A 23555-nucleotide genomic window follows, 5' to 3' on the forward strand; every position below is an offset into this window, starting at 1 on the left:
GCATGTGAGTCTTGAGTCAAGAGTTGCTGCATGGCAACCCGCCGACACTCAACAAGTTCTATCTGTAGTGACTAGCTGCATACATACAATTTTGAATCGTGAATATACATATACGTACGTGTGCGCTACAACGCCCGGCGCCATGCATGCAGCTGATTGCATGAGTAACCATAACTCACAACTGTTCCACCAAAGTCCGCTGATTGCGTTGAGCGTGAGACAGAGATGCGCCCGCCCCCTCCCTATAGCTCCTGAATCTGAACGCACCGAAGCTCAGATGTCAAGAAGAATTGCTGATCCATGAGTGTCGAATGGCGAGTCGAAGCATCGGATAATAGCTTTGAAGCTGGGTAGCAGCAGCCACAGCCACAGTCCGTCGTAGACATGTACCTATGAGTGTCGCCTCTAGCTACGCATACCACTGGTGACTTGCGCCTCGGCATGCCGGTCTGAGGAATTATCTCAGCACAAATCAATCAACAGAGCCGAACAAGCGCCACATTCGATTCACTCATTCACGACCGAGCTATGTAGCGCTTCATATGTACGGTAGCGGTATATGTACAGGCGAGCACCGCAAACTGGTCGCAGGAGCGGACGGACGCGTGTGCCAGCGTGTGTGCGTGTGCGCGGTATGTAAGGCGGTGTCGAGCAGGATGGCGCTAAAGCTTTCCAGCCGTGCCAAGCTTTCATGCGTGATGCGCCCATGCGCTGTGCGGGCGGCCAGATCAGCGAGACACGCTCGAGGGCGCGGGCGCGGGCGCGTGCGCAGGATGCAGTCAAGAATAAGTACATACAACGAGTCAAGAGTCCAAGTCTTAAGTCTTGAATCTGAATGGTCTTAATTGCGCCGCATGACATGACGAGCGAGCGCATATAACGTTGCTATAGCGTCCACTTATTCTTCGAGGCTGTGCTATGCACGCGCACGACTTCTCGATCCAATCTGCTGCTGCTGCTCTACACGCTAAGTCTTGTCCGTGCTGATCTTTTGCGTCCTTCTTTTATATTGCTTTGCCTGCCCGGTACGCGGCCAGCATTGGAGCATTCGATCGGGTATACGGCTGCATGCATGGCCTATAATAGCTACTACTCCGATCGAGTTGACTTGACTTTGATTGTGACTGACATGGGAACATTCACATTTAAAGCGGCACACATCTTTGGCACCCCCACGCTTTGTGCAAACCAAGCCTCATACACCTCGCAGCGCAAGACATTCATCCAGGGCTCCAAGCTTTGAACTTCACAATCCTCATACATCCTTCCCGCGAGCATCCGGTTTCCAATCGAAGAAACCAGCTTTCTTTGGCTTGCGGCTTCCCCTCAAGAAGACTTCAAGACGCACACGATACAATCACAATGGGAGACGTCGCCGCAGCAGACATCGGTGGAGGTTGCGTGAGTTGCAGCTTGCGAATGCGAGGAGAGGAGAGGCGGAGCGAACTCGAAGAGCGGGTGGACAGGCTGCTCACGCGAGCGTAATCCACCTCCTCGCGCTTTGGCTCATGGCGCACAGTGCGCAATCATCTGCAGCAGCATTTACTACTGGTTCAGTCTGCGTGAGTCATCGAGCCGCTTCGCTTCATTCCGAACAATCGAGCATCGCAGGGAAACTTCTCGCCGATAGAAGAGAGGGGGAGAGAGAGAGAGCGCACGAGCTCACACTATTGCGATCTTCTATTCAGGCGCTTGCGGAGCAAATTGCACGGCGTGCGATGCGTGCTGTCGCTGCAATTGCTGCTGGGATGCGGGAGAGTACGATAGGGAAGATCAAGAAGCCGGTCGGGTGCGAAAAGATGTCGCCGGTCGCCGAGGCACCAAGGATTCGGAACAGTTGCCAGCTTACAAAGCGCAGGAACCCATGTCCGTTGTCAAACCGGCCGACGAACAGAATGCTGAACCTGCCAGCGTGGTGCAGCAAGCGACGAGCCCTAGTGTCGCCCCAACCCAGACTGCTCAGACGGATGTTCCTCCTCCGGCGCCGGCACAACAATCATAGGTCCTTTACGCACAAGCTCGACCTGATTACCTGCCTTCAGGCCAGCCTTCTACATACGCAACGATTCCCAATCTTTCCCCCGACCAGAGAGACTGCTTGCTATCGCACTCGACGCGATTCCAGACTCCACGCCACGCACGACTCTACAACCTCGCAACTCGCACGCAGCTCGTAATCGACATCTTTAGCTGATACCTTTAGCTGGAAGGGGGCGTAATGCTGCTTCAATAATAAAACACAATGGTGATTACGGACGCTTCATTAAAGCTTGGCTCGGCATACTGTAGCGCCGCAAGAACCAGCATACCCGTTCTGAAATAATGAACAGTCTGAGCGTCTGTTCTGAAGAGTCTTGCTTTGTACCCGTATTCGTGAGTCGCGTACTTTGTCGATCAAGGTCCTCATCGAAGCACCATCATGTACGCACGGCGACGGCGCTTTCGACTTGGGGCGCAGCCGTGAGCCTTAGGTGCTTTTGCCGACCCCGCTGGATGCTGGATGATTCTTGGTTGCAGTCACACTCGTGAGTCTTGAGTCCGAGTCAAGTCACGAGTGAGTACATAGTAAGTCTTGAGTCGTGACTCAAAATTACGATCGACTCGTGATTGCACGCGCACGGATGAGTGCGAGTCTTTATAATTCAAATTGCAAGTCAAGCTTACGGCAATTCGTGATTGTGAGCGTCTCTATACCCGCGGCAAGCGCGCCTCCGGCACGCACGCGCGCATCTCCAATCAAGTCGATTCGTGATTATCATCACATCACTCACACTCACGCGAATGATCACTCGGCGCACCGCGTCATGCAAGAGGAGAGCGAATCGGTATATATAGATCGAGCGAGCGAGTCGTGAGTGTGAGAGGCGCGGCGCGTTTGATTGAAGTCATGCGATCACGAATCTGATCGATGAATGCCCCAAAGCGTCTGCGCGCACACATGCCCATCCCAGCCGCTGTCCATGCAGTCAGAGTCGATGCAGGTATATATACGGCCTGGTACAAGGCAGCGGCACGATCAAGCTCGCGTTGAGCCAGGCGGGCGATGAGCCCATCGAGAGATTGCTGCTCAATCAGGTCACGCGTCAGAAGAAGAGTCAAGAGTCAAATGTTCTGACAAGTCGTGGAGTCGTAAAATTTTGAGTGGTGAGTGTTGGCAAGCAAGGATACGCCTCCGGTAAACGGCGCTGCCAAATTCACATCTGCCAAAGTATTGACGCGCGTAGAAAGTCGAGTCCCACTCTGACTCACCCTTCACCATTGCGATATTGTGGACGCTATTCGCTTTGACTGCATACACGCTTGGCTCAATTCGAATCGAATGCGACTCTACGTCAAGACATTTCGCCTGGGCAATGCTTTCACCACAGCTTCACCGACGCACTCAAAGCGAGCCTTGGCTGTAGTCGCGCCTGGGCGTGTCCAAGCGAGCACGCGCACGAGCTAGGTAAGCCGAGTGGCTCCCTATCCGCATCCACTTGTGCGGCACTCGAAACCATTGCCATTGCAAGCGCCGTCGTGGATTTGGAACAGGCTACATTCAGCTCCGTCCTTTCAAACCACTCGTGACTATTTCGCGTACGCTGCCGCATCTGCACGAATCGGTGCGGCATGCCAGAGTACGAGCCGTGTGAGTGCGAGTCTCGGGCTTCGTCTGCACAAAGCGGAGCCCTTCTGTTGCAGTTGCTGAGCCTCACGCTGGCATTTCCGCCTTCACTCTACAGACGTCGCAGTGCGCGCATGTCCGGTCAAATGGCAATCGACCAAAGAAGCAAAGCATATACGGGAGCAGCGAGGCGCACAAGCAGCATTTTGTCCAGAGACGCCTCAGCGCATGCTAGACAAGGATGGCGACCATCTGGCAGGCGTGCGAATAACGGGCCCGCGGACGCAATGGAACAGGCACTGCATCATAAACATCTTTCGCCACTTTGGCAACATTGCCACGCTAGCATTTGCTCGACCCGCCTCACCTCTCGACCCTTCGCCGTACTGCCACCTCCACTTTGAGCATCTCGAATCTGCCAAGGCTGCTACCGAGAAATTTGGACCTGGCAAGGGCAAGAAGTGGTCGGCCAGGCTGCTGGAAGATGCCAGCAATCAAGCAGCTCAGCGCATACAATGGCGCCGTATGCTGGAGCAAGACCAACTCTTGATGCAATGCGAAAAGACCAGCATCGTCGTTTGCATGCTGGATGTCGCTGGAGTAGAGTCGCTCGTGGTCAGAGTTTGGCTTCACGATCTGCTCGATGCAGAGCCGAAAATAGACGCGATCAAATTTGACGCTTGTCTAGAGCAAGAGTACCTCACATGCACCTGGCCCAGAAGCGATTTACTGAATTGATAAACGTTTTGCACCGACGCGCTGCGCTTGCACAGCCAGCAGGGATCGATCAAACTCATGTTGACCCCGCAGGATGCTCTTGGAGTCGCCATGCTGCCCATCACGTTCGTGTTGCAGTACGATCGCACTGCAGTCACGCCTTCGAAGGCCTGAGCCAGCAGTCCGCTGCCGATTCAGTCTCCCACAAGGGCTCGTGGCCCATCCTGGCCAAATAGCGATCAGGCATTTGTATCTTCTGGACTCTCTCGTCCAGCTGCCCCATCATCTGGTCACGACAAAAACAGATACGTAACGGCGAGTCGGGTGAATCCTTCAGCGCAGCCACGAGCGCAAGGGGTCCCATCGATGAGCGCTCTCGACGCACGAGATGGGACCCTTATTCCAGCCGGACCGTCAGCCTGGACGGCTGCAACGCGGGCGGCATCTCCCGAGCGGCCCCGCGCTGCGGCGCCGCCATCAATCAGCGTGCACCATAGCTCTGTCGGCCAAAGGAAGCATCGCTATCCGACGCCCGTGGACGGAGATTTGCGATACTCTCGTGCGACGACTGTAGCGCTATCTGGAAAAGCAGCCTCGCGCGACTTGCCGCACACCGCTTCTGTCACATCTGCAGCGGCAGCGGCTCCCACATCGTCACGGAGCGAGAGCAGATCCAACGACGTGGTCGGACAGCTGGTGGAGATGGAGTCTGCGGAAGAACGCAGCATGAGAGCGAGGAATGAAAAGCTCCGTCAAGAAGTCAACACGTTGAAATTGGAGCGCGAGGTGAGCGAGCGAGCGAGATGAGGAGCGTCTGCGCTTTGTAGGACCTGATCGCATCAGCATCTGTGCGATCTGCAGAGACAAGAGCTGTTGGCGGAGCTTGAGCGGGAGAAGTGCAAGTTGCAGCGAGTCATCCGAGCGAACAGCTATAGTAGTCCTCATCGACCACTGCAACGCAAAAATGCCGACGTAGGCTTATCGGCCTCTGGCGGTACCGCTGACGATTCGGCTGTGGCCGAGCATGAACCTAAGCCGCAGCTAGACGCTTTTTCGGACGAAACGAGAAACGGTAATGCGGATGAGCGGCCACAATTTCTGAAGGAGCATGACGAGCGACAAAGCACGAAGGCGGAGATTCCTTTCGCAGGCAAGCTCTGCCCCGACCGTGTGAGGCTTGAAACCAATAAGCGAGCCTCCACCGAACGGCCAATGGACGAGCAGCGCCCCTCCAAAACTCGCTGTAAGAGTCCCGGAAAAGAAGATACGAAGTTGGAAGGGAGCAAGACGACCGTTGATAAGCGTGCTTGTAGAGAGCGAGAGAGGATTCGCGGCGAGCGCGAGGAAGAAGACAGATACATCTACCAGACGGAGCATCGTGATAGACGCCACCATTCCAAAGATCAACGTGGATCTGACGAGGCAGAGAAAGGTCGCACAAGCAAGAGTGAGAGATCTCGTGAAGACGAGCGAAAAGACCAGCGATCGAGATCGCCCGCCCGAGCAAGACGTTGCTCGTAGACGTCGTCGCGAGCGAGTGAATAAGTAAATTGTCCAGGTTGAAGCATGCCCGTTCTTGGGAACCACGGCTGCAAGAATGAGCGACAAATTTTCGAGCGCTAGCATTCTCGTCCCGACGTAGCGATGTAGGCCAAAAACAAAAGGTAAGATGCAGCGCCTGCACAGAGCTTTGCCAATCCCATCACCCCTTTAGACGATACCTGCCCTTGAGCGTGCGTGTTGGTGTTTGCGACACCTCCGCACGAATGTGAGCATGTGAATTTTTGCGCGCGTGCGCGCGCGCATCCTACCGAATATGAGGGCTTTGAGACGGCCTGCTGCTGAGCCCATTCGCTAACGCCGCACCATCTATCGTTCAGTCGCGTCGAGACGATGCGCATCGTGCATGTCGCTTCCTTTCTGCATCATACTGCGAATGTCGAGCAGGCCAGGGAGGGACTGGACAGAAGGTTGCTCATGGGTGCATGTTCGGATGTCGATTCGGGGTGGTCGTGAGTATGGAGCGTGGAAATTGGATATCGGTTCGCACTGGGTCGATCGAGCGCTTGATCATGACCTGCTGCAGGGGTACGTCGAGGCATGTGTGTTCGATAAAGTCACAACATCCTCGATGAGTGCGTGCACAACGCGGGTCAGATGTGGATGATATAGAGAGCAATTGCAGTAGTCACGAGCAGCATGGCAGTCACGAGTGCTGCGTGTAGAAGCAAGCATCACAGATCACACTCCTTTACAGTCAGAGCTCCACTCGAGTCGCGCGCTGATCGAAGGCCCGTGAGTGTCTAGCTGTTCCGACTGGCACGGGAGGACACTCATGAGACGCGCTGTAGAGAAGACGCACGCGTTGCAATCTGAATCTGAATGGGATGAGTCTGACACGAGCAGCCTTGTCTGCACAAAGTCTCACGGCGGCGTAACAGACTGTTGTAAAGGGAGCACGCGGCGGTTATCCTGGGCAGATTCAAGACTACGAAGCCACATCGCGCTGTGACGCCCTCTCGCAAACGAGCTCAACGGTCGCTTCAGTCGAGCTAGGATGCATCTGAATCAATAGTCAATCGTCAAGGTGCAACGCGGCGGTGTGCCCAGGGTTGCTGCTGCGGCATCAACTGTGAGACTGCATGGTGCATGGCAAGTCGAGGACATGACTGGTGATGGATTGCATGATGGGGAGTCCAAGCCTTGTCGCCGACGGACTTCCAAAGTTGATCCATGCTGCTGCGCACAAGCCTCGGCGCTTACTGACTCAAAAATTACATCATTTCATTCACGATTGTGATTCAACTCGTGCATTGTGATTGGGACGGTACGCTCTTGATTGCTGTTCCTGTACCTGCCGCGGCCGCGGCTGAAAGTGGGTCGTGCGATTGCTGCTGCCCATGCGCATGCGGTCAAGTCGCGCGCGTGTCGATGAGCACTGAGCGCGTAGAGCCCTCAGAACCCGTCGGTGACTGCAAGGTGACTCGCTCACTCAGGCAATAAGTCAGGAAAGACGCGGACCGCCGCATTGATTTTAAAAGTCAATTTCATCTCAGACCAACACACAACACCACTCTTCAAACGCGCTGCCGGCGGATCAGCGCAGTCGAGCATCGTCAGCAGCTGCTCTGCTCATTCGGGCGATGATGGAGGGAGGCCAAACGTACCTCTATTGGCCTTTGACTACCGACAAGATATTAAGCTGGTCAGTATGTGCTCTGCACTAGGCTTTCGAATGGGTCCATGCCCCGCGATCCGCGTACAAGTAAACATGCAGTAAGAAAGTTCAACTGCGCCCCCTTGCTCAGCGACCAGCTTCGAGTGTCTCTTCCACATCTTCCTATTGGCAAAGCAAGCCAAAAAGACCCTAGGAATTACAGAACAGAGCGGCAGTCCCTGGCTCTTCTCCACGCATTCGGTAGCCACAGCGCGTCTGAAGAGTCCATCGATGGCTTCTGCGCTCGCTCATCAACGTCATCTGGTCGCTAGACACCTTGAATGCAGAGTCCTCGCTCGCTCACTGCAAGCAGCGGCGATCATCTCTTCACCTTGCACGTGGGAAGTAGACCGAGCTGCACGGACCTGCCGGCGAACGCCGGACAGGTCTACCTGACAACTTTGAGCCCAAGCATGCCGCATTACGAGAATTGTGAGTAGCCAAAAAGGTGAAGACTGACGCAGCCATTCTCTGTGCATGTATGCTGTGCAAGAGGCTTACCGCGCATGCATGGCCTTCGCAGACGTGAGGGTCCGAGCTTGCGCGAGCGGACGTCACGAGACACCAAGCGCTTCATCGTCGCAAGCCGAAGTGACGTACTGCTATGAATCACCGCAGCGTCTATTGAGCAACATCAATTCGGTCGAATCCTTCTTCCTGCGCATCAAGGGTCCAGCTGCCTCTCTCGACGAGCAAAGCCTGCGCGAAACATTTGGACAGGTGGACAGCATACGTTCGATCGCCTACGCACAGCCTAGAAGCCTCTCTGGTCAAGCATCGCACTGTCATCTGGAATATGCCAATCTAGCAGCAGCTCAGACGGCGGCGACAAAGTTCAACGGACGACTGGTCTTGGGGGGCGTTTGGTCAGTGAAGCTGCTCAACGACACTTGTACGCTGCCCGACTACACCTCGTGGGGTCAGCTCCTCGAGAAAGACGAACGTCTGGCCGAACGTTGCACTGCCAAATCCGGACCGCAAGGCGTCTACTTTGCGAAGGTGGACGTGTCAGGCTTGCGGTGCTTTACGCTCCAATTTTGGCTCGCGGACTTGCTCAGGCCAGAGTATGGAGTCGAGGCGATCAGATTCGATATTACGATGGATGACGAGACGCAAGACTTGACGTGTACTAGGACGAGGAGGGGTCTGCTTCGAGAGAGCCCCTTTTGCACCGAAGAGATACCTCTTCACAAAGATCATGGACTCATCAAGATCTTTTTGAGTCCCCAAGACGATTGGCAAAGACCCTTGCCGCGCATAGCATTTGTGCTAGAGTACAGCACCCAGCACTTTCGCAGCCACACCTGGCGAGCGACGAGTCGGTCTTCATCTCTCACTGAACGGGCACCAGCTCAAGAGGTGATGCGAGTGTCAAATATGCCAGGTGGGCCTTCGTATAGTCTCAGAGATACGAGTCGGTTACCGACGTGTATCGAAACGTGCAACGGTGCTGACGGTCAAGGCGCACAGGCCTTGGTGCCTTCAGGGGTTCCATGTGCCGCGGATCTTCGAAACGACGTGCCTTGCGTGCACCCACCTCGACGGGAAGAGAAGCTGGGCAAATATTCGACGGGACCGGAAGAAGAGGCGCAGACGCATTGGTCGAAGCGCCTTCCTCTACACTCGCAGGTCGAAGCTGAGCGCGCTGCGCTAACGAAACCGAGCGCTAGCCATGCTAGAGAAAGCAGCGAGGAAGGAGAAGTCAGCAATGATGGTTCGAGTCGCGTTTTTGAGCCTTGCACGAGGTTCCAGACCCCGAAAAGCACAGAGAAAATTGCGCATCCCTCCAGCCACCTCGACGCGCGACCAGCCAGGAGCGATGCCCAGGTCCAACGAAGCATTTCACCTGAAAAGGTTGCGAAGGTGGCCGCCCGAGCACAAGTTGTGGAAGTCATCGATACGATCACGTCAACCGAATCGGAAAGACAACGCCAGCTACGAGAACAAAACGAAAAGCTTCGACAGGATATACAGGAGCTGAAGCTGCGGCGCGAGGTGAGCAGAGGTCAGAAAGGAGCGGAGCTTGGCGGAGCTTTACATCTTGACGATGCGCCACGTACCGCACTCATACAGAAGGAGCAGCTGACGACGGAGCTTAGCAAAGAGACAAGACAATCAAGAGGTTTCGATGCTACCTCGTCTACGCCGCCCAAGCTGCTTCGACGCAAAAGGGATTACGATGCTCGAAGCGTCTCGGAGATCTCGCACGCGCGTCGATCTGCATCCGCCGAGGCGATGGCGGGAAGAGATCATCATCGGCCCGGACCTGATCCAGCATCTCACCGACCTAGAGATGTGCAGACCGATCGAGCGATCCAACGCCGGGAGTCTGCAAGATTTGAACCGCTCTCGCCTGGAGGTTTCATCCGTCCAGAAGGTGGAGAGACTGGGAAGGCGCGCCGACGTCAAGCTTGGGATCGACACACGCCCGAATGGAGGCATGACACGGGAGCTACCATGGACGAAGTCGATCGGTACGGCTATGATTCGAGAGATCGATGCAGAGATTCCGCCCCTGAGGCTGAAGACCCTCGGATGTATAGACGTAGAAATGGACGTGAAGATTGGACAAATTACCGTCCTCGATCTCGCTCGCCGATAAGACAGTCTCATCGCATGCGCAATGCATGTTGAGTTGGCTTCCTGGTGCTCGCTGCCGTACTGTGGCGAGAGCTGGGGAGGAGGTAAGACGAAGAGCAAGGCATTGCGCGCTCCCGAATGGGCTTCTCAATCACGAATCTCGCACTACAAGACACGACGTGCATCCCCGTCCGCGACCGCTCACGTGACGGTGCATCGTGTCATACCCTCATCGCGCTAAAAACAAAAAAAAAAAATCCAAGAAGAGTTTTGATTGCCTGTCCGCATGCCCTTATCAAGCTGCAAGGCGGCCCGTTCGTGGCTTGCATTCCCAGGCTTCAAGACAGGAGAAGAGTGATGAGCCTCTGTTGCACCTTACAGCGCCCGGTATCATATGGTCGTCGTCACCGATGAGCTCGACCAAGCCCGTGCGGCGGCGCCAAGTCAATATGCATAACAAGCTATGGAAGGCCGGTCCTGGACCGAAATGAAGGGCACGCGTTCCCTTTTGTGCACTTTGAGGCTTCTGTCAGAAAGGAATTTCCGGATCGCCACGAGTGTGTGTGTGTGGTCCAGGACGTGCCGTGGTGGAGTAAAGAGCTGACCGCGCGCAAGCTTACGAAAGGTCGGACGAGACTTGATCCCTTTTTTCCCCATCGCACATCATCCCGCGAGAAAAAAGCTCGTCTAACACTGTGCTAGAGAGGCGTTCAAGCAAGTCGCAATCCATTTGCAGTGATGCCTTGCTACAAAAGGCGTGAGTAGCACGAATCTGTAAAGGCTTCTTTATCGATCCGTTGATGAGTCACTACTTCAGTCATCCAGGTGCACGCTTTCGGGACTAGCAGAGCTCGCAAGGGTGGCGAAGCTGCGCGCAACTTCGATCTTGCAAGGATGGACAGTCTGCCAGAGACGGATCAAGTATGCTTGGGGAACAACATGGCCTATTTCCATGCGGTATACGTTCGAGGACCTCATCACGTCATCCACGAAGCGACACTTCGAGAGTGGTTCAGCTCGATCGGTACCGTCGTCGAGATGCGCTTTCCAAAGAGTTGCCGCCAACATCCCTACCTAGCGTACTGCTTTGTGACATTCGCAAACGCGGAGGAAGCGCAGCGAGCCATCGCAAGATATCACCAGAGCCCAGTGCGGGGCGGCGGTAGGCTGAACGTGAAGCCTGACAGGTCAGACCGTAAAGCACTCGAGCTGAGCCTGCGGATCCTCGATGGAGCCGAGCAGCACGTACACCGCGCGGTCCTCGAGCAGCACCGCGGCTGTATCTTCCAGACTGAGGTCGAAGCGGTCGAAGTTGAGGCGGTCATCATCGCCATCGAAGCGAGGCAGCTGCTGAGATCGTATCCCAAGATCGCCCGTCTGGTCGTAACGATCACGAAAAAGGGTGACAAGAGCTTTCGCCGATCCGTTCTTCGTGAGGATCTGCTCCAAGAGCCTTGTTCCTTGACCGTGCCCCTCGACGGACAGCAGGACGAAATCATCAATGTAATTGTGGAGCCTCGCTACTACGAAGCACGGCCTGGGGTAGAGGTCTCTCCATTGCCTCCTCTGATCGGCTTCGTGCTCCATATTCGGGATGGAATGGTCCGCACCGCAAAAAGCAGAAGGCTGCCCGAGCCCAAGCCAGCTGTGCAAGCCGACTCTCCGACCCATCGAGACTTGCCGGCCATTGCTTTGCGCGAGGAGAGGAATTCTGCACCGGTCGAGAATGCCGACCGATCAAATCCCTCGCAGTCAATCTCACGGAGGCTAGCCGCCGCTATTCCCAGCTCTGCAGACACCCGCGTCCCTTTCGTGGACCGCATTAGCGATAAGCGCGCAAGAGAGCCAGAAATTCGACACAGCGACGAGGATTGGTGCAGTCAAAAGCCCGGGAGGGAAGCTAGATGGACTGAGCGCGAGGATGCAGATCCGCGTGAAGGAGACTCTGCGCGGAAGCGCATGCGACACTTGCCAGTCGAAGACGCTCCAAGTCCGCACGGCTACCGACGCAGTGCGACTGTCGAAGAGAAGTGGGACCCGAGCAATGAGCCAGGAATCGCTCCTTCTTCAACGTATAGTCGCGCATACGAGCCACCGTCTCTGCCGTTTGTAGGGGAGATGCACAGCCGCAACACGTCAGAGCCGCGGTCTGCAGGTCCGCTTGATCCGCAAAAGACGCTGATGGACAAAGAGGCTTTGCAAGCAGAGAATGAGCGGCTGCGAGAGCAGATCGCGTTGGCAAAACTGAAACGAGAGGTGAGCTTTCTGCTGCAGGCTTTTCAGCACATCTCTGATCGAGTGCTGATCGCTGTGCGTATTCCGTGGGTCAACCGAGTAGCAAGAAGGGTTACTGCTACAATTGGAGAGAGAGCGCGAGCTAGCAAAGATTGCGAGCTCCACTACAAACCGTCAGACGATCCCTACACCCCTGTCCACTCCCAAACGGGGCTCGCAGTCTCAAGATCGACCTACTACTGGACGACATTCGCTAGTCTCACCTGCTCTCAGCTCTTCGCAACAGTCACTGGCTGCTAGAAGATATGATAGCAGAACTCAAGCGCCGAGCAAGAGCCCAAGAACTCCAGAATTTAGGTGACGAGCGACGTAGTAGTGGTGGTGGTAGTGCTGTTCTTGGGGAGTTTTGATAGGATGCAATTCCCCGGAAACGCGATGCCCTGCTGTGAATGCGCGAACCCATCTCAAGAAATGCCATACTGTGCAGAAGCTCGACCAAGACCGCTACGAATTCCTCCGATCAAAAAAGCTCCTTGATCAGCTTGTGTGTGTGTGGTGGTGTGTAAGGCATAACATCTCACTCCACCCGTCCGACCACGCAAGAGCTAGAGGAGCAACCAAACGCCCGCAGCGCTCTTGTTGTCACGTGATGTAGAATGCTGCATGGACGTGCATGCATCAGCAGAGCTTCGCGCAAAAACAAAAATCTGCAAAGGCCGCTGCTGCGCGGCTGAGAAAGTCGAGAATTTGAATGCGCTCGCTTGCGTGTTAGGCCCATCAGCAGCAGCAGCCGTGAGTCTGAGTGGCATGTGGCGCAATGGCTGAATTGAAACAGGAACTTCATCTTTTGAAATCTCGAATTCAAAATTCGATAGCGCGCGCGAATTTGAATGACGTCGACTCGCTTGCTCTGCATGGCATCGTAATGACTCTTTGACTCGCGTGAGGGGGGAGGAGGATCCCGGCGATGCAGGTTGGCCATCCATCATCACGTCAACTACAGCTTTGCAACACCACCCCCGTCATAGGATCCTGACACCAGACGCAGTGGCGCCGGAAAGCTTGATACTTCATACAGCATTCGGAACTTTGCTCCTGCATCGAATTCGTTTCTTCCACTCGAACAAGGAGCGAGCAAAAAGTTTTCACCATGCCCAAGGTGCGTGTGGATGGTCAGCAGTGAGGTGATGGAGAGAAGGGTCTGAAAGTCGAATGGTAGATGGGCCAAGCTAGGAGACTGGCAGGGTTCGAGTCGTGAATGCGATGAAAGCACGGGTGATCAGGTGCGCTGTGGAGAAGCGGAAGAAGTCGATGAGACGGGATGTGGCGCCCTTCCATTTGCGTTTTCACGCTTTCTCCCTCGAGAGATGTGCAAGTGACACTACAATAGCCTTCGTCTTCCTGACACTAGCGTACCGCTCACTCTCGGCTTTCAGGCGCTGACACAATCTTCGCACCCCTCTTTGCCTGTACATGCTAACGCAACCCGACCATCCCACCGGCTCGCCACTTCCATCTAACACCTATCACACCATCTCGCCTTGCCTGCCTTGGCGATCACTTAGAACAAGGGAAAGGGAGGAAAGAATCGTAGACGTGGAAAGAACGAGAACGAGGGAGAGAAGAGGGAGTTGGTCTTCAAGGATGAAGGTCAAGGTGAGTCTTCGCAAGGGAAGGGAAGGGTGAAGAGGTGCGAAAATTTAGCGTGGCGAGGCCAATCATACCGCCTGGCGGGTGGATGAATGCCTGTGCCGCAGAGATTCGAGTCCACCGTCGGATAGAGGCTCATGAGACTGACTTCTGACTCACGCGCTGGTGCTCGCCTCATTCACGCCTTGCAGAATACGCACAGGTGCTCAAGATGCTGGGTAATGGCAGACTAGAGGCGCAGTGCTTTGATGGAGAAAAGAGGCTGGCGCACATTCGAGGAAAGCTGAGAAAGAAGGTGAGTGGTGTGCTGTCGATGTACAGCATTTGCAGGGGTGTGTGTGTGCGGCATGTATGCGTCGTGCACTAGGCACCTAGCCTATGATGCAAGGAAGGAGTGCTTGCGCTGACGTGTAGCTGACACCGCACCTGCGTGCACGCATTTTTTGCAGGTGTGGATCAACCAAGGAGACATCATCCTCCTCTCTCTGCGCGACTTCCAAGATGACAAGGCGGATGTGATTCAAAAGTATTCGGCAGACGAGGCGAGGGACTTGAAGCAGTACGGCGAATTGCCTTCGGATGCCAAGATCAACGAGACGGACACGTTTGGTGGAGAGGATGGAGAGGACGATATCGAATTCGAAGAGGATTCGGGCGACGAGGATGAGGATCTGGATGATCTTTAGAGCGCGCGCGCGCGCATGCGCGCAAGGGCGACCTCGCTGTCAAGTCTTCTTCACTTTGCGATCATTGTCCGCCTGGTTTACGCCTCGTGGTGCGCTCTGCCAAGAGGCGGGACTTGTCCATCTCCTCCCGACTCCCATGGTCTGACCTGCTGTACAGCTACGTCGCGCTGCGTTCCACTCGTGCTACGGCATAATTTTCAGTATTCTCAGCCGTTCTGTCTGTACACACACACACGCACACTCCCAAAATTCGATTCATGATCATCGGCAATAGGTGTGAACGTGATGAGCGAAGTAGACGGTCAGTAGTCACGAATGGTGGCTTTGCGACTCGCTTCTCTGACTGGCTTGATCGTGGCTGTCGCTACCTTTCAGCCTGGCGAGCGGATCCTGATCAGCCTTCGCTAGGCGCTACTTGCAGCAGCAGCAGCATGGGTAGTGATCTAGAATGAGGCCATCTAGCACAACTTCGGCAAGCCCCTTCGCATCTTTCCAAGTCCAAGTCCAAGCAACTCTCAAACTCGCTAGCTACGCGCCAAAGACACTCGAAAGTTATGTATACCACTCAGTGTGAGGATTCTTTTTTGAGAGAGACGTTGACAGGGTGCTTGCGAGACGGGGACGTGGACGGGGACGTGCGTGACATGCATGGGCCGATGCGCTCTTGTGTCGAGAGAATGTGTGTGAAGAGAAGCGATGGGGCGGGATGGTGCAGACGCCCACCACTCCTGCTGGACTAAGCTGATATGCACTCTCTTGGCATTGTCCGATCGTGCCGGCGAGCGAACGAGCGAGCGAGTCGTAGACTCGGGCTCTGGCCAACTCGTGCCATGCTGAGGCCTGGATCAGCATCGTGGCCAGCAAGTCGAGATCTGCTTTTTGGAAGAGTCGCAGTTGATCGCGACTCACGGGGTACCTCGCGCGACTTTTCGCGACTGCTCGCCGTCGTCGTCGACGACGACGACGACGGCTTGACGGATGGTGTGTGCGTGATTCAAGGTGGCTGGTCTCTCTCCTCGCCATCCATCCGAGGGGGAAGCGCTGATGTGCGCCCAGCCAGCAGCACCCACGCCTGCCGCGCTTAATTGCTTATTCGTTGCTTGCTCGCTCGATCGCTCGCTCGCTCCCTCAAGCAACACACACGCCCGATGCCGCGTTCCGCGTGGATGGATGGATGCATCTCTCGCTCGAGATCGGGCGGGCGCGGCGCGAGGCGTCGTATACGCGCAGCGCCGGCCGGGCGGTATACATATATGCGGCCTTACGCGCTATAGATTCGCCCAACACCGCGCGACGCGACGCGCTTGCGCTTTGCATATGCTGATGCGTGGGTGGAGAGGGTTGCGTTGTGTGACTTTGCGCGTCTGCTGGTTGAAGTCTGACACCACTGGGACATTCCCTCTCTCTCTCTCTCCTCTTCCTCTCTCTTCTCTCTCTCTCTCTCTCTCTCTCTCTCTCTCTCTCTCTTTCTCTCTGTCTCTCTGCACACAAACCCACTTCTGCTGGCCCTGGCCCCGCCGACTGCTCAGCCTTTCTTAGCCAGCAGGGTAGTAGGCACGCGAGAACGAAATGGTGCTGATCACGCGGCCACGAGGAGCAGGAGCAGGAGGCGGAGGTCTGGGCAAACCAGCGCTGGATTACGGTTCAGCGTACGAAGAGATCCTTCGCAGTTCACGAAGCGCATCCAGCATAGCTGGAACTTCCTCCGCTTCTTCTGCCGTGCTGCTGCTGGTGGATGGTAGCGTAGATGGGGTCTGTGCAGCTCGAGCATTGGCCACGCTGTTTAGGGAAGACGAGGTGGCGCATAGAGTCGTGCCTATTGATGGATATGCTAGTCTGGAACAAGTCGTCAGGGAAGATGTGGTGGGCAATCTAGCGTGTCATACGCTCGTGCTGCTCAACCTTGGTAGCTTGCTCAGCTTGCCCAACTACTTTTCCACAGACGAGGAGCGCGAAGAAGAGGAGGAGGAGGAGGAAGAAGAAGAAGAGAGAGGATTGCGACTCCCTCCGCATTGCAAGGTTCACCTCGTCGATTCTCATAGACCCTACAATCTCGACAACGTCTTTGCTACTTCGGCACTCATGTCGCGCATCTACGTGTGGGACGACGATGAAGCGCTGGAAAGACTTAGGAGAGAGGGCGAAGCTTACGAAGCGCTGGAATTTGAGCTTGATAGCGAAGACGACGAGGACGACGACAGCGCGTCTGAGCAGGAAGAGAGCGATGAAGAAGATGCAGAGCTTCTGCCGAGCGAAGACGAGGATATCGACGCGTCATCTGTGGCCGCTTCCACGAGCAGACGAAAAAGACGCAAAATCGCCCTCTCGTCTGATGAGGAGGAAGAGGAAGAGGAGGAGGAGCAGTACGGCTCCGACAAAGAGCCCCGGAAGAGCTCTAAAGCGCCGAGGAGTAGCAGAAAGGAACGCTCGAGCAAAAGATCGAAACCTTCTAGACCTGCTCCAGCCGCAATGGCTAAACATAGGGCGGTGCTGTCGCGATATTATGCTCGAGGCACCGGCTACGGTCTGCCAGTCTCGCTCATCATGTGGATGCTGGCAGAGAGGCTTGGTCGGAGCGATAACGAGGGCTTGTGGTGAGTTGGGGTGCGTGATCGCACCTGCATGTCCTGCTCGCTGACACGATAAGCAACGCCAACCTCTGCAGGCTCGCGATTCTGGGACTGACATCGCAATACTTGACTAGCTCGATCGATGTGGAGCACTACGAAAGGGTAGCTGCGCTACTGGCCAGCGATGTGCGCGCTTTGAATCCGAGCACGACTGCAGATGGCGTATCGGACGAGTCGGCAGTGAGGCAGAAAGCATCTGGAGGTCTGGCGGGCAGGGCGGTGGACGCGGACGATGGCCGAATACGCGTGCTGGACAAGGAGCTGCGCTTCACCTTGTATCGTCATTGGAGTCTGGAAAACGCCATGTACCACTCATCCTATGTCGCTGGCAAGCTAAGCATTTGGCGAGAGAGGGGTCTGGCCCAACTTAGAGGATTTATGGCCAAGATGGGCTTCTCTTTGGCGCAGTGTCGACAAACCTTTGACCATATGGATTTGGACCTTCGAAGAACGCTGGTGGACAAGATCGAATCCATCGCGCCAGAGTATGGCCTGACGGAGTGCGTCTACGCTAGCTTCTTAAGAAGCTACGGGTATCAGAGCAGTCCGCTGAGCGCTGCGGATATCGTGGAGGGATTGGACGCGCTTCTTTGCGCAGCGCATGGTGTGCGCATCGAGGTGGATGCGCCAGGATTGACCTTTGCCGGAATGGGCGTGGGAGCGGGAGGTCAACAGGGCGCTTATGCTGCTGCTGTTGGTCAAGGAGCGATAGGCAGCGAATTGTTCGGCAACAAGAGGTTCTGGAACCTATCCGGTGGCGTTGCGCCGCGCATCGAAGGGCGAATCGAGGCGGACAAGGCGCAGGACAAGGAGAATCGAGCACCTGGAGAAGGGCAGACGAACGCCTTGCAGAAGGAGCAAGCGGGCGGCGCAGTTGCTGAGGCTCTGCAGGAGGCAGAAGCGGTGGCAGCGCAGCACAGCTCTCGCAACGCTCAAGCAGACTGGACAAGAAGCTTCTTTGCGGCCTACAATGCTCTCGACTCGAAAAAGCCAGCCAGGTGAGCAGCGCGGCAGTTCGATCGGCGTGTTGTAGTTCGGTCGCGCTGAATTTTTCAAATGCTGCCATCGCCGCACAGCGTCGCCTTGTTGCGCTCCTCTTTGTCCTTGTCCAAATCTCTGCATCGCTCCATCATCTCCCAGGGCGTGGCGCTGATCGACAAGCAAGCCATCAAGACGCTTCGAGGCTTCCGCCTGGCCGTACTAGGTGACGGACCGGATTTGCCGCTATTTACGCACCCCAACGTGCTTTCACGTCTTGCGCTGTGGCTCGTGGACGCCTTGCGGGATCTGGTAGCGAAGCAAGAAGCATCGCGCAGGGAGGCCAAGCGTCGACGCAAAGGATCCGCGGTGGGCGGTGGAGATGGCGAGATGACGGAAGAGATGATGGAAGCATCATCGAAGAGCGCTACTCAGGGATTGCCCTTCGTCCTCGCGGCGCTGGACGAGAGGAGGGATAGGTTCGTCGTTGTCGGACTGACGGGATCGACAGAATTTGGGGATACGAGGAGAAATCGGTTCGGCTTGGCTTTTCAGGAAGCGGCTAGTCAGTCTGGAGCTAGGACTAGACATGACCAATTCGACACGTCGGCCATCGAGGTTCGCAAAGACGATCTGACTGCTTTCATCGAGAGACTGCATGTGCGCGCTTGATTCGCGCAGCGCGAACCGATGCTCGCACCTCCCAGCCTCCCCGTTGCTTCGTCCGCACACCGCCTTGCGGTATCGCTTTCCCTCCCACCACCTTTCCAATCTCTTGTCCCCCTCTCGCGTACCTTTCATTGCAGGGCACGCTGCATTCGCATAATCTGTCAAAATCACATCTACGCATTTGACTCGGCAAGCACACAATGATGAAGCAACATTTCATTACGCTTCTCTTCGTGATGAGCAGCTTCTGTCGCGAAGAGGTGTTTGTCTGGGCTTGCGAAAATGGGCAAAGCCTGGGGGGGAGCGCAGAGGGATAGGGTGCGAGACGCCATGTCAACGTGCCGGTGCTGCCGTATTTGATCGACCCTGCGATTGCGACGAACTTGCCAGTGGTCGAAGCGTTCAAAGCATATGAATCGAACGAGAGGAGGAGGAAGAGGCGGGGGCTTGGAGATCGGAGCGACACGCCCGGCTGAGGGTGTTGATGCAGATCGAGCGCATCAGCGTCCGAGCGCCCTGGCGCGTGCCGTCCCTTGCGCAGCAGCAGGTCGCGACAGTTGGAGTCACGCATGCGCGCGCAATGTGCCTGCTGAGTGCAGGAATCAAGATTTGAGCGTGGCAAGTGGATGTGTTCCTGAGTCAATCGAGTGCATGTTCAGCTCTTCTCACCTCCTCCTCCATCCTGCACGAACAAATCTATGCTCTCAACAGCCTTCGCTAAGCTCTGCTTGCCATCTCCATCACGACCATCGACGAATCACGCGCAACTCTCATCTACCTTTGACCTACAACGCGCCGCCCGCCTGAGATTAGACGAAGCTGGCAGCGCGTCACTCTTGACTAGTCGCTCCTTGACCTTGCCACAATCCCCTGTCCCGAAGCTGCGCATTCAAGCAGGGCAGCTTTGCACCAGGAAGCCAGACCCCTCGCAAGCATCGAGCTGCAAGTCGAGGCACGCAATCGAGAAAGGTCTTGCAGCTTTTTTGAAAGGGAGACAAGATGGGTGAACGAAAAGGTGAGCCCGACGAAGTGTTTCTGATCTCTCCGGGGCTTTGCCCACCTCCTCATCTGCTGACCACGCGCCATGTCCTCTCTCTATCTGTCTCTCTCTGTGTGTGTGTCTGCGATCCGCGCTTGGCTCGCAGTGCTCAACAAGTACTTTCCGCCCGAGTTCGATCCTTCCAAGATCCCTCGTCGTCGTCAAGCAGCGGACAGGCAACAAGAAGTGCGTCTCATGGCTCCCTTTTCCATGCGATGCAACACGTGCGGCGAGTACGTGTACAAGGGCAAAAAGTTCAATGCGAGAAAGGAAATGGTGATGGGAGAGACGTATTACGGCATCAAGATTTTCAGATTCTACATCAAGTGTCCCACTTGCTCGGCAGAGATTACCTTTAGGACGGATCCGCAGAATACGGATTACAAGGCGGAGCATGGAGCCAGTAGGAATTTCGAACCTTGGAGAGATGCGCAGGCGGCAGAGAATGATCCGGATAGGGATCCTTTGGCTCATCTGATCGAGGAGGAGGACAAGGATGAAGAAGCGGATACGATGGCTGCGTTGGAACAACGCACGCTGGATTCCAAGAGGGAAATGGAGATTGCGGATGCGCTGCAAGACATCCGAACCAGGAATGCCAGGTTGGACAGGGTGAATGCGGATAGCGTGCTAGATTCTTTGAAAGGCAAACAAAGAAGTATGGATCCGGAGGCAGAGGAGCGAAAGAGGGCAGAAGAGGAGGATGAAATTTTGGTCAGAAAGTATTTTAGCAGGGATTTGGCTGCTGCAGAGTCGATCGCGAAGGAGGAGCAGGCAGTGAGCAGCGGCTCGAATGGCGATGCAGGTACCGCCTCTGAAGACCTGCCTGGTGCATCTTCCACGACGGGAAGCGCAGCCAAGGTCGTCAAGCGCGCACACCCAGATGAGCAAGGCGAAGATGCGGAGCCGGACTACAAGAGCTTGCTATCCAAGGAACTTCAAGCCCAACTTCAAAACTCCAAGAACGTCATGCTGGGCAGCAAGGCGGTCAGCTCGTCGTCGTGGGGTGGAAGTGGAGTCAATGGCAAATTGGCAAACGGGCTAAGCGTCTCAGCTCCACCAAACAAGCGCAAAAAGAACACTTCGGCCTTTGGCATCGTTCGCAAGAAGACGTAGCAGAACAGACTCACCCCCGTTGATCCCACGCTCTCCAAGCCACCAATACTGTACACTATCATCGGCCTCGAGATCAATCAGATTCACGTCAGTCGACTTTTTTCAAACGCAAGCGAGGTGTGCGATCGTCGAGCAAAAGCATGTGATTGAGTGGACTGTCGTTGTATACACGAAAGAGTGCACGTGAATGATACCACACGGCGTCCGCCTTGCTCGCACAGACGAGGTGCACACTTTTGCGCGTGCGCCTCCGACGGAAAGCTAGTACTCGTCCGCCTTCGTCTGTGCCATCTGCGCCTTGATCTTTTCCTCCCTGTCCAATCTTCTCTGATGCATGGCTCTCAAAATGTGTTTTGTCTTGGCCGTAGCGAAGCCCTGTTTCCTGGTGCTGAGCAGGGGATACTGACCCTGCTTGTCGAAAGCGTCCGAATTGGGTCCAATCTGTTCGACGGTCGTGGCATCCAAGACGATGCCCGCTTTATCCTCATACACATCCCTCAACCGCTTGATCTCTCCTTCGTCCGTTGCAACGCTGAGGGCTTTGGAAAGTCGGTATCGTTGGGGCAGCATGTCCGTCATGGGTCGCGTAGCTCTCCACCTCTGCCTAGCCAACGCTCCCTCTGCCGAGATTCTCTTCAGAATCCTAGCGTTCTCAAACCTCGACTCCGTCTCCGCCAATGTGTTCTCCCTAATAGCGTCCGTCATTTCCGGAAACAAAAACGGCTCCACCAAACCCACCTCGACCTTTTTGAAGCTGCGATGCCCTTGATTCTGCACCCATCGGCCGCCGGCTCGCAGGTCGCGGGATCTAGCGTTGCGGTAGATCAGCGATCGGTACCACGTGGCGTGTAGACCGTACAGGGCGCGCAGATAGTTCAACACCTCGTGCTTGGACATGCGCAGCGGGACCCTGAAAGTAGCCTTCCACGGATCCGCAGGCCTGAGCTGGTCCCCATTCCTGTACTTTTCCCCCGTAGCATTTCGAACCAGGGCGATGCGATAGGTGGGCAAGTAGGTCGGAACACCGGCGATCTGTGGAGTGGCGTACCATCGAGGCCCGGTCGCGCCCAGCAACACGTGATCCGACGTGTTGTTGATGTAGATTCGACTCCTATCCCTCATGGCCCAGGCAGCCTTCTCCTCCGCACGTTGCTGATCGGGTCTCATGTGCGTCCAAATGTCCCAAAGATCCGCATGATTGAGCTTCTGAAGCTCTTCCCTGGCTTCGTGACGCTTGGCCATATCGGTAGTGTGGCCAGTGCGAAATACGAGATCGTGACGGACCTTTGCGCGTTCGGACGTGGCGTTGGGATGATGTACAGGAAGTGGCTGAGCAGCTGTATACCCTTTTCTCCAACCGAGCCTCAAGATGCACTGGAAGCGCAACCTCTGCATCTCGTCTTGCCGCTTTTCCTCCGACAGCTTTTCCCACTCGTCCTTGAGCACCACATCCAAAGCGCTTTCCGTATCCTTTTCCGCCAACGCTTCGTACTTGGACTTGAGACTGGTGAAGAGCATCAAGCGACCTTTCAACGTCTTGCTTGCCTCTTCGAACGCTTCGAAACGCTGCACCAAGTCTCGCGAAGAATCTTGCACTTCCGCTTGGCTCATGCGCAACATTGTGTCCCTCTCCAGCTCCGCCTTGCGCACCTTGTCTCGATACTCGCTCAGCCTCTCTTCGTTCTTCTTGAAGCGCTGCTGAATCAGCTCTCGACATCGTGCAGGAGGATCTTGATGATCGATTATGCTCTGCGGTACCCATAGACGCGAACGAGCAGCTCGATAACCCCTTGCAACTTCAAAAGTATCTCTGAGCCACTGGAGCACTCTGGCATCATTCTCCAGCTGCTCCTTCGTCTCTGTGAGACCTTTTCTCTTGTGCGCATCTGCTCGAAGGTACTCCCAGAGCTGAGTGCGCCTCTCATCGCCCAGTTCCATCCAGTCCCATCTCAAGAGCAGAGCAGCTTGCGTCTGCAAAGGTAGTTGGCCATCCTCCGCCTTGACCACCGTAGGTCTATGCTCCTTGGCCAACAGTTGGGTAGCTTCGTACGCTTGTGGACGCAAGCCGGTGTAGGATACCGCAGTACGGTTGCGTTGGGTCTTCCAATGTGGCTTCTGAGCTTTGGGCGCAATCTCGAATTCGCCGCTTGGAGTTGCGCTGTGCGTTTCGGGCGAGGCGCTGGCGGGCGGTGTGCTCGATACTTGGCGCGTTGCTGCTGTTCGCAGGGAGGAGATCGGCAGCACGGAAGCGCGCTTGACGCTCCGCAGAGCGACAGCAGTGGTGCGAGCAGAGCTGACCATCGTGTGATGTGAGCGTGTGATTGGTGAGGAGGAGCAGAGAAGGGGCGAAGGGTGCGTGCCGCTTATGGTGTCCCATCCTCCGTGCTTGCTTATTACAGTCCTTCCCTTCAGCGTGTCTGCACGTAAGCCTCGC

The 23555-nt window shown here is 55.7% G+C and overlaps 10 protein-coding genes across 10 annotated transcripts; 8 read left to right on the forward strand and 2 right to left on the reverse strand.

Annotated features, from left to right (window-relative positions):
• The first annotated feature begins 1393 nt into the window (after positions 1 to 1393).
• IE81DRAFT_233491 (hypothetical protein) lies at positions 1394 to 2290 on the forward strand. Its single transcript, XM_025511146.1, has one exon. The coding sequence runs from the start codon at positions 1509 to 1511 to the stop codon at positions 2175 to 2177; it is 669 nt and encodes a 222-aa protein (XP_025367447.1). The 5' UTR covers positions 1394 to 1508; the 3' UTR covers positions 2178 to 2290.
• A 1319-nt stretch (positions 2291 to 3609) lies between these two features.
• IE81DRAFT_349383 (hypothetical protein) lies at positions 3610 to 4342 on the forward strand (the record flags this gene model as incomplete). Its single annotated transcript, XM_025516386.1, has 2 exons — positions 3610 to 3628; positions 3723 to 4342. 2 exons carry the CDS (start codon positions 3610 to 3612, stop codon positions 4340 to 4342), a joined length of 639 nt encoding a protein of 212 aa, XP_025367448.1.
• A 40-nt stretch (positions 4343 to 4382) lies between these two features.
• On the forward strand, positions 4383 to 5962 carry IE81DRAFT_233528 (hypothetical protein). The gene is made up of 2 exons (XM_025511147.1): positions 4383 to 5107; positions 5183 to 5962. Exons 1-2 carry the CDS (start codon positions 4688 to 4690, stop codon positions 5840 to 5842), a joined length of 1080 nt encoding a protein of 359 aa, XP_025367449.1. The 5' UTR covers positions 4383 to 4687; the 3' UTR covers positions 5843 to 5962.
• Positions 5963 to 7382: 1420 nt separating this feature from the next.
• IE81DRAFT_325711 (hypothetical protein) lies at positions 7383 to 10384 on the forward strand. Its single transcript, XM_025514601.1, has 2 exons — positions 7383 to 7970; positions 8062 to 10384. Exons 1-2 carry the CDS (start codon positions 7820 to 7822, stop codon positions 10170 to 10172), a joined length of 2262 nt encoding a protein of 753 aa, XP_025367450.1. The 5' UTR covers positions 7383 to 7819; the 3' UTR covers positions 10173 to 10384.
• Positions 10385 to 10431: 47 nt separating this feature from the next.
• IE81DRAFT_368409 (hypothetical protein) lies at positions 10432 to 12843 on the forward strand. The gene is made up of 3 exons (XM_025517145.1): positions 10432 to 10875; positions 10936 to 12374; positions 12457 to 12843. Exons 1-3 carry the CDS (start codon positions 10857 to 10859, stop codon positions 12712 to 12714), a joined length of 1716 nt encoding a protein of 571 aa, XP_025367451.1. The 5' UTR covers positions 10432 to 10856; the 3' UTR covers positions 12715 to 12843.
• A 529-nt stretch (positions 12844 to 13372) lies between these two features.
• IE81DRAFT_325714 (nucleic acid-binding protein) lies at positions 13373 to 14960 on the forward strand. The gene is made up of 4 exons (XM_025514602.1): positions 13373 to 13512; positions 13919 to 14009; positions 14195 to 14298; positions 14453 to 14960. The coding sequence occupies exons 1-4, from the start codon at positions 13504 to 13506 to the stop codon at positions 14687 to 14689; spliced, it is 441 nt and encodes a 146-aa protein (XP_025367452.1). The 5' UTR covers positions 13373 to 13503; the 3' UTR covers positions 14690 to 14960.
• A 249-nt stretch (positions 14961 to 15209) lies between these two features.
• On the reverse strand, positions 15210 to 15888 carry IE81DRAFT_233626 (hypothetical protein). The gene has a single exon (XM_025511149.1). The coding sequence runs from the start codon at positions 15710 to 15712 to the stop codon at positions 15242 to 15244; it is 471 nt and encodes a 156-aa protein (XP_025367453.1). The 5' UTR covers positions 15713 to 15888; the 3' UTR covers positions 15210 to 15241.
• A 200-nt stretch (positions 15889 to 16088) lies between these two features.
• Positions 16089 to 19182, forward strand: IE81DRAFT_325716 (CDC45-like protein). Its single transcript, XM_025514603.1, has 3 exons — positions 16089 to 17283; positions 17355 to 18317; positions 18396 to 19182. The coding sequence occupies exons 1-3, from the start codon at positions 16259 to 16261 to the stop codon at positions 18967 to 18969; spliced, it is 2562 nt and encodes an 853-aa protein (XP_025367454.1). The 5' UTR covers positions 16089 to 16258; the 3' UTR covers positions 18970 to 19182.
• Positions 19183 to 19633: 451 nt separating this feature from the next.
• Positions 19634 to 21232, forward strand: IE81DRAFT_325717 (DUF572-domain-containing protein). The gene is made up of 2 exons (XM_025514604.1): positions 19634 to 19981; positions 20112 to 21232. The coding sequence occupies exons 1-2, from the start codon at positions 19966 to 19968 to the stop codon at positions 21119 to 21121; spliced, it is 1026 nt and encodes a 341-aa protein (XP_025367455.1). The 5' UTR covers positions 19634 to 19965; the 3' UTR covers positions 21122 to 21232.
• Positions 21233 to 21250: 18 nt separating this feature from the next.
• On the reverse strand, positions 21251 to 23541 carry IE81DRAFT_325718 (hypothetical protein). The gene has a single exon (XM_025514605.1). The coding sequence runs from the start codon at positions 23420 to 23422 to the stop codon at positions 21383 to 21385; it is 2040 nt and encodes a 679-aa protein (XP_025367456.1). The 5' UTR covers positions 23423 to 23541; the 3' UTR covers positions 21251 to 21382.
• Between the last annotated feature and the right edge of the window lie 14 nt (positions 23542 to 23555).

This window comes from Ceraceosorus guamensis (assembly GCF_003144195.1).
Source record: "Ceraceosorus guamensis strain MCA 4658 unplaced genomic scaffold IE81scaffold_72, whole genome shotgun sequence".
NCBI lineage: Eukaryota > Fungi > Basidiomycota > Exobasidiomycetes > Ceraceosorales > Ceraceosoraceae > Ceraceosorus > Ceraceosorus guamensis.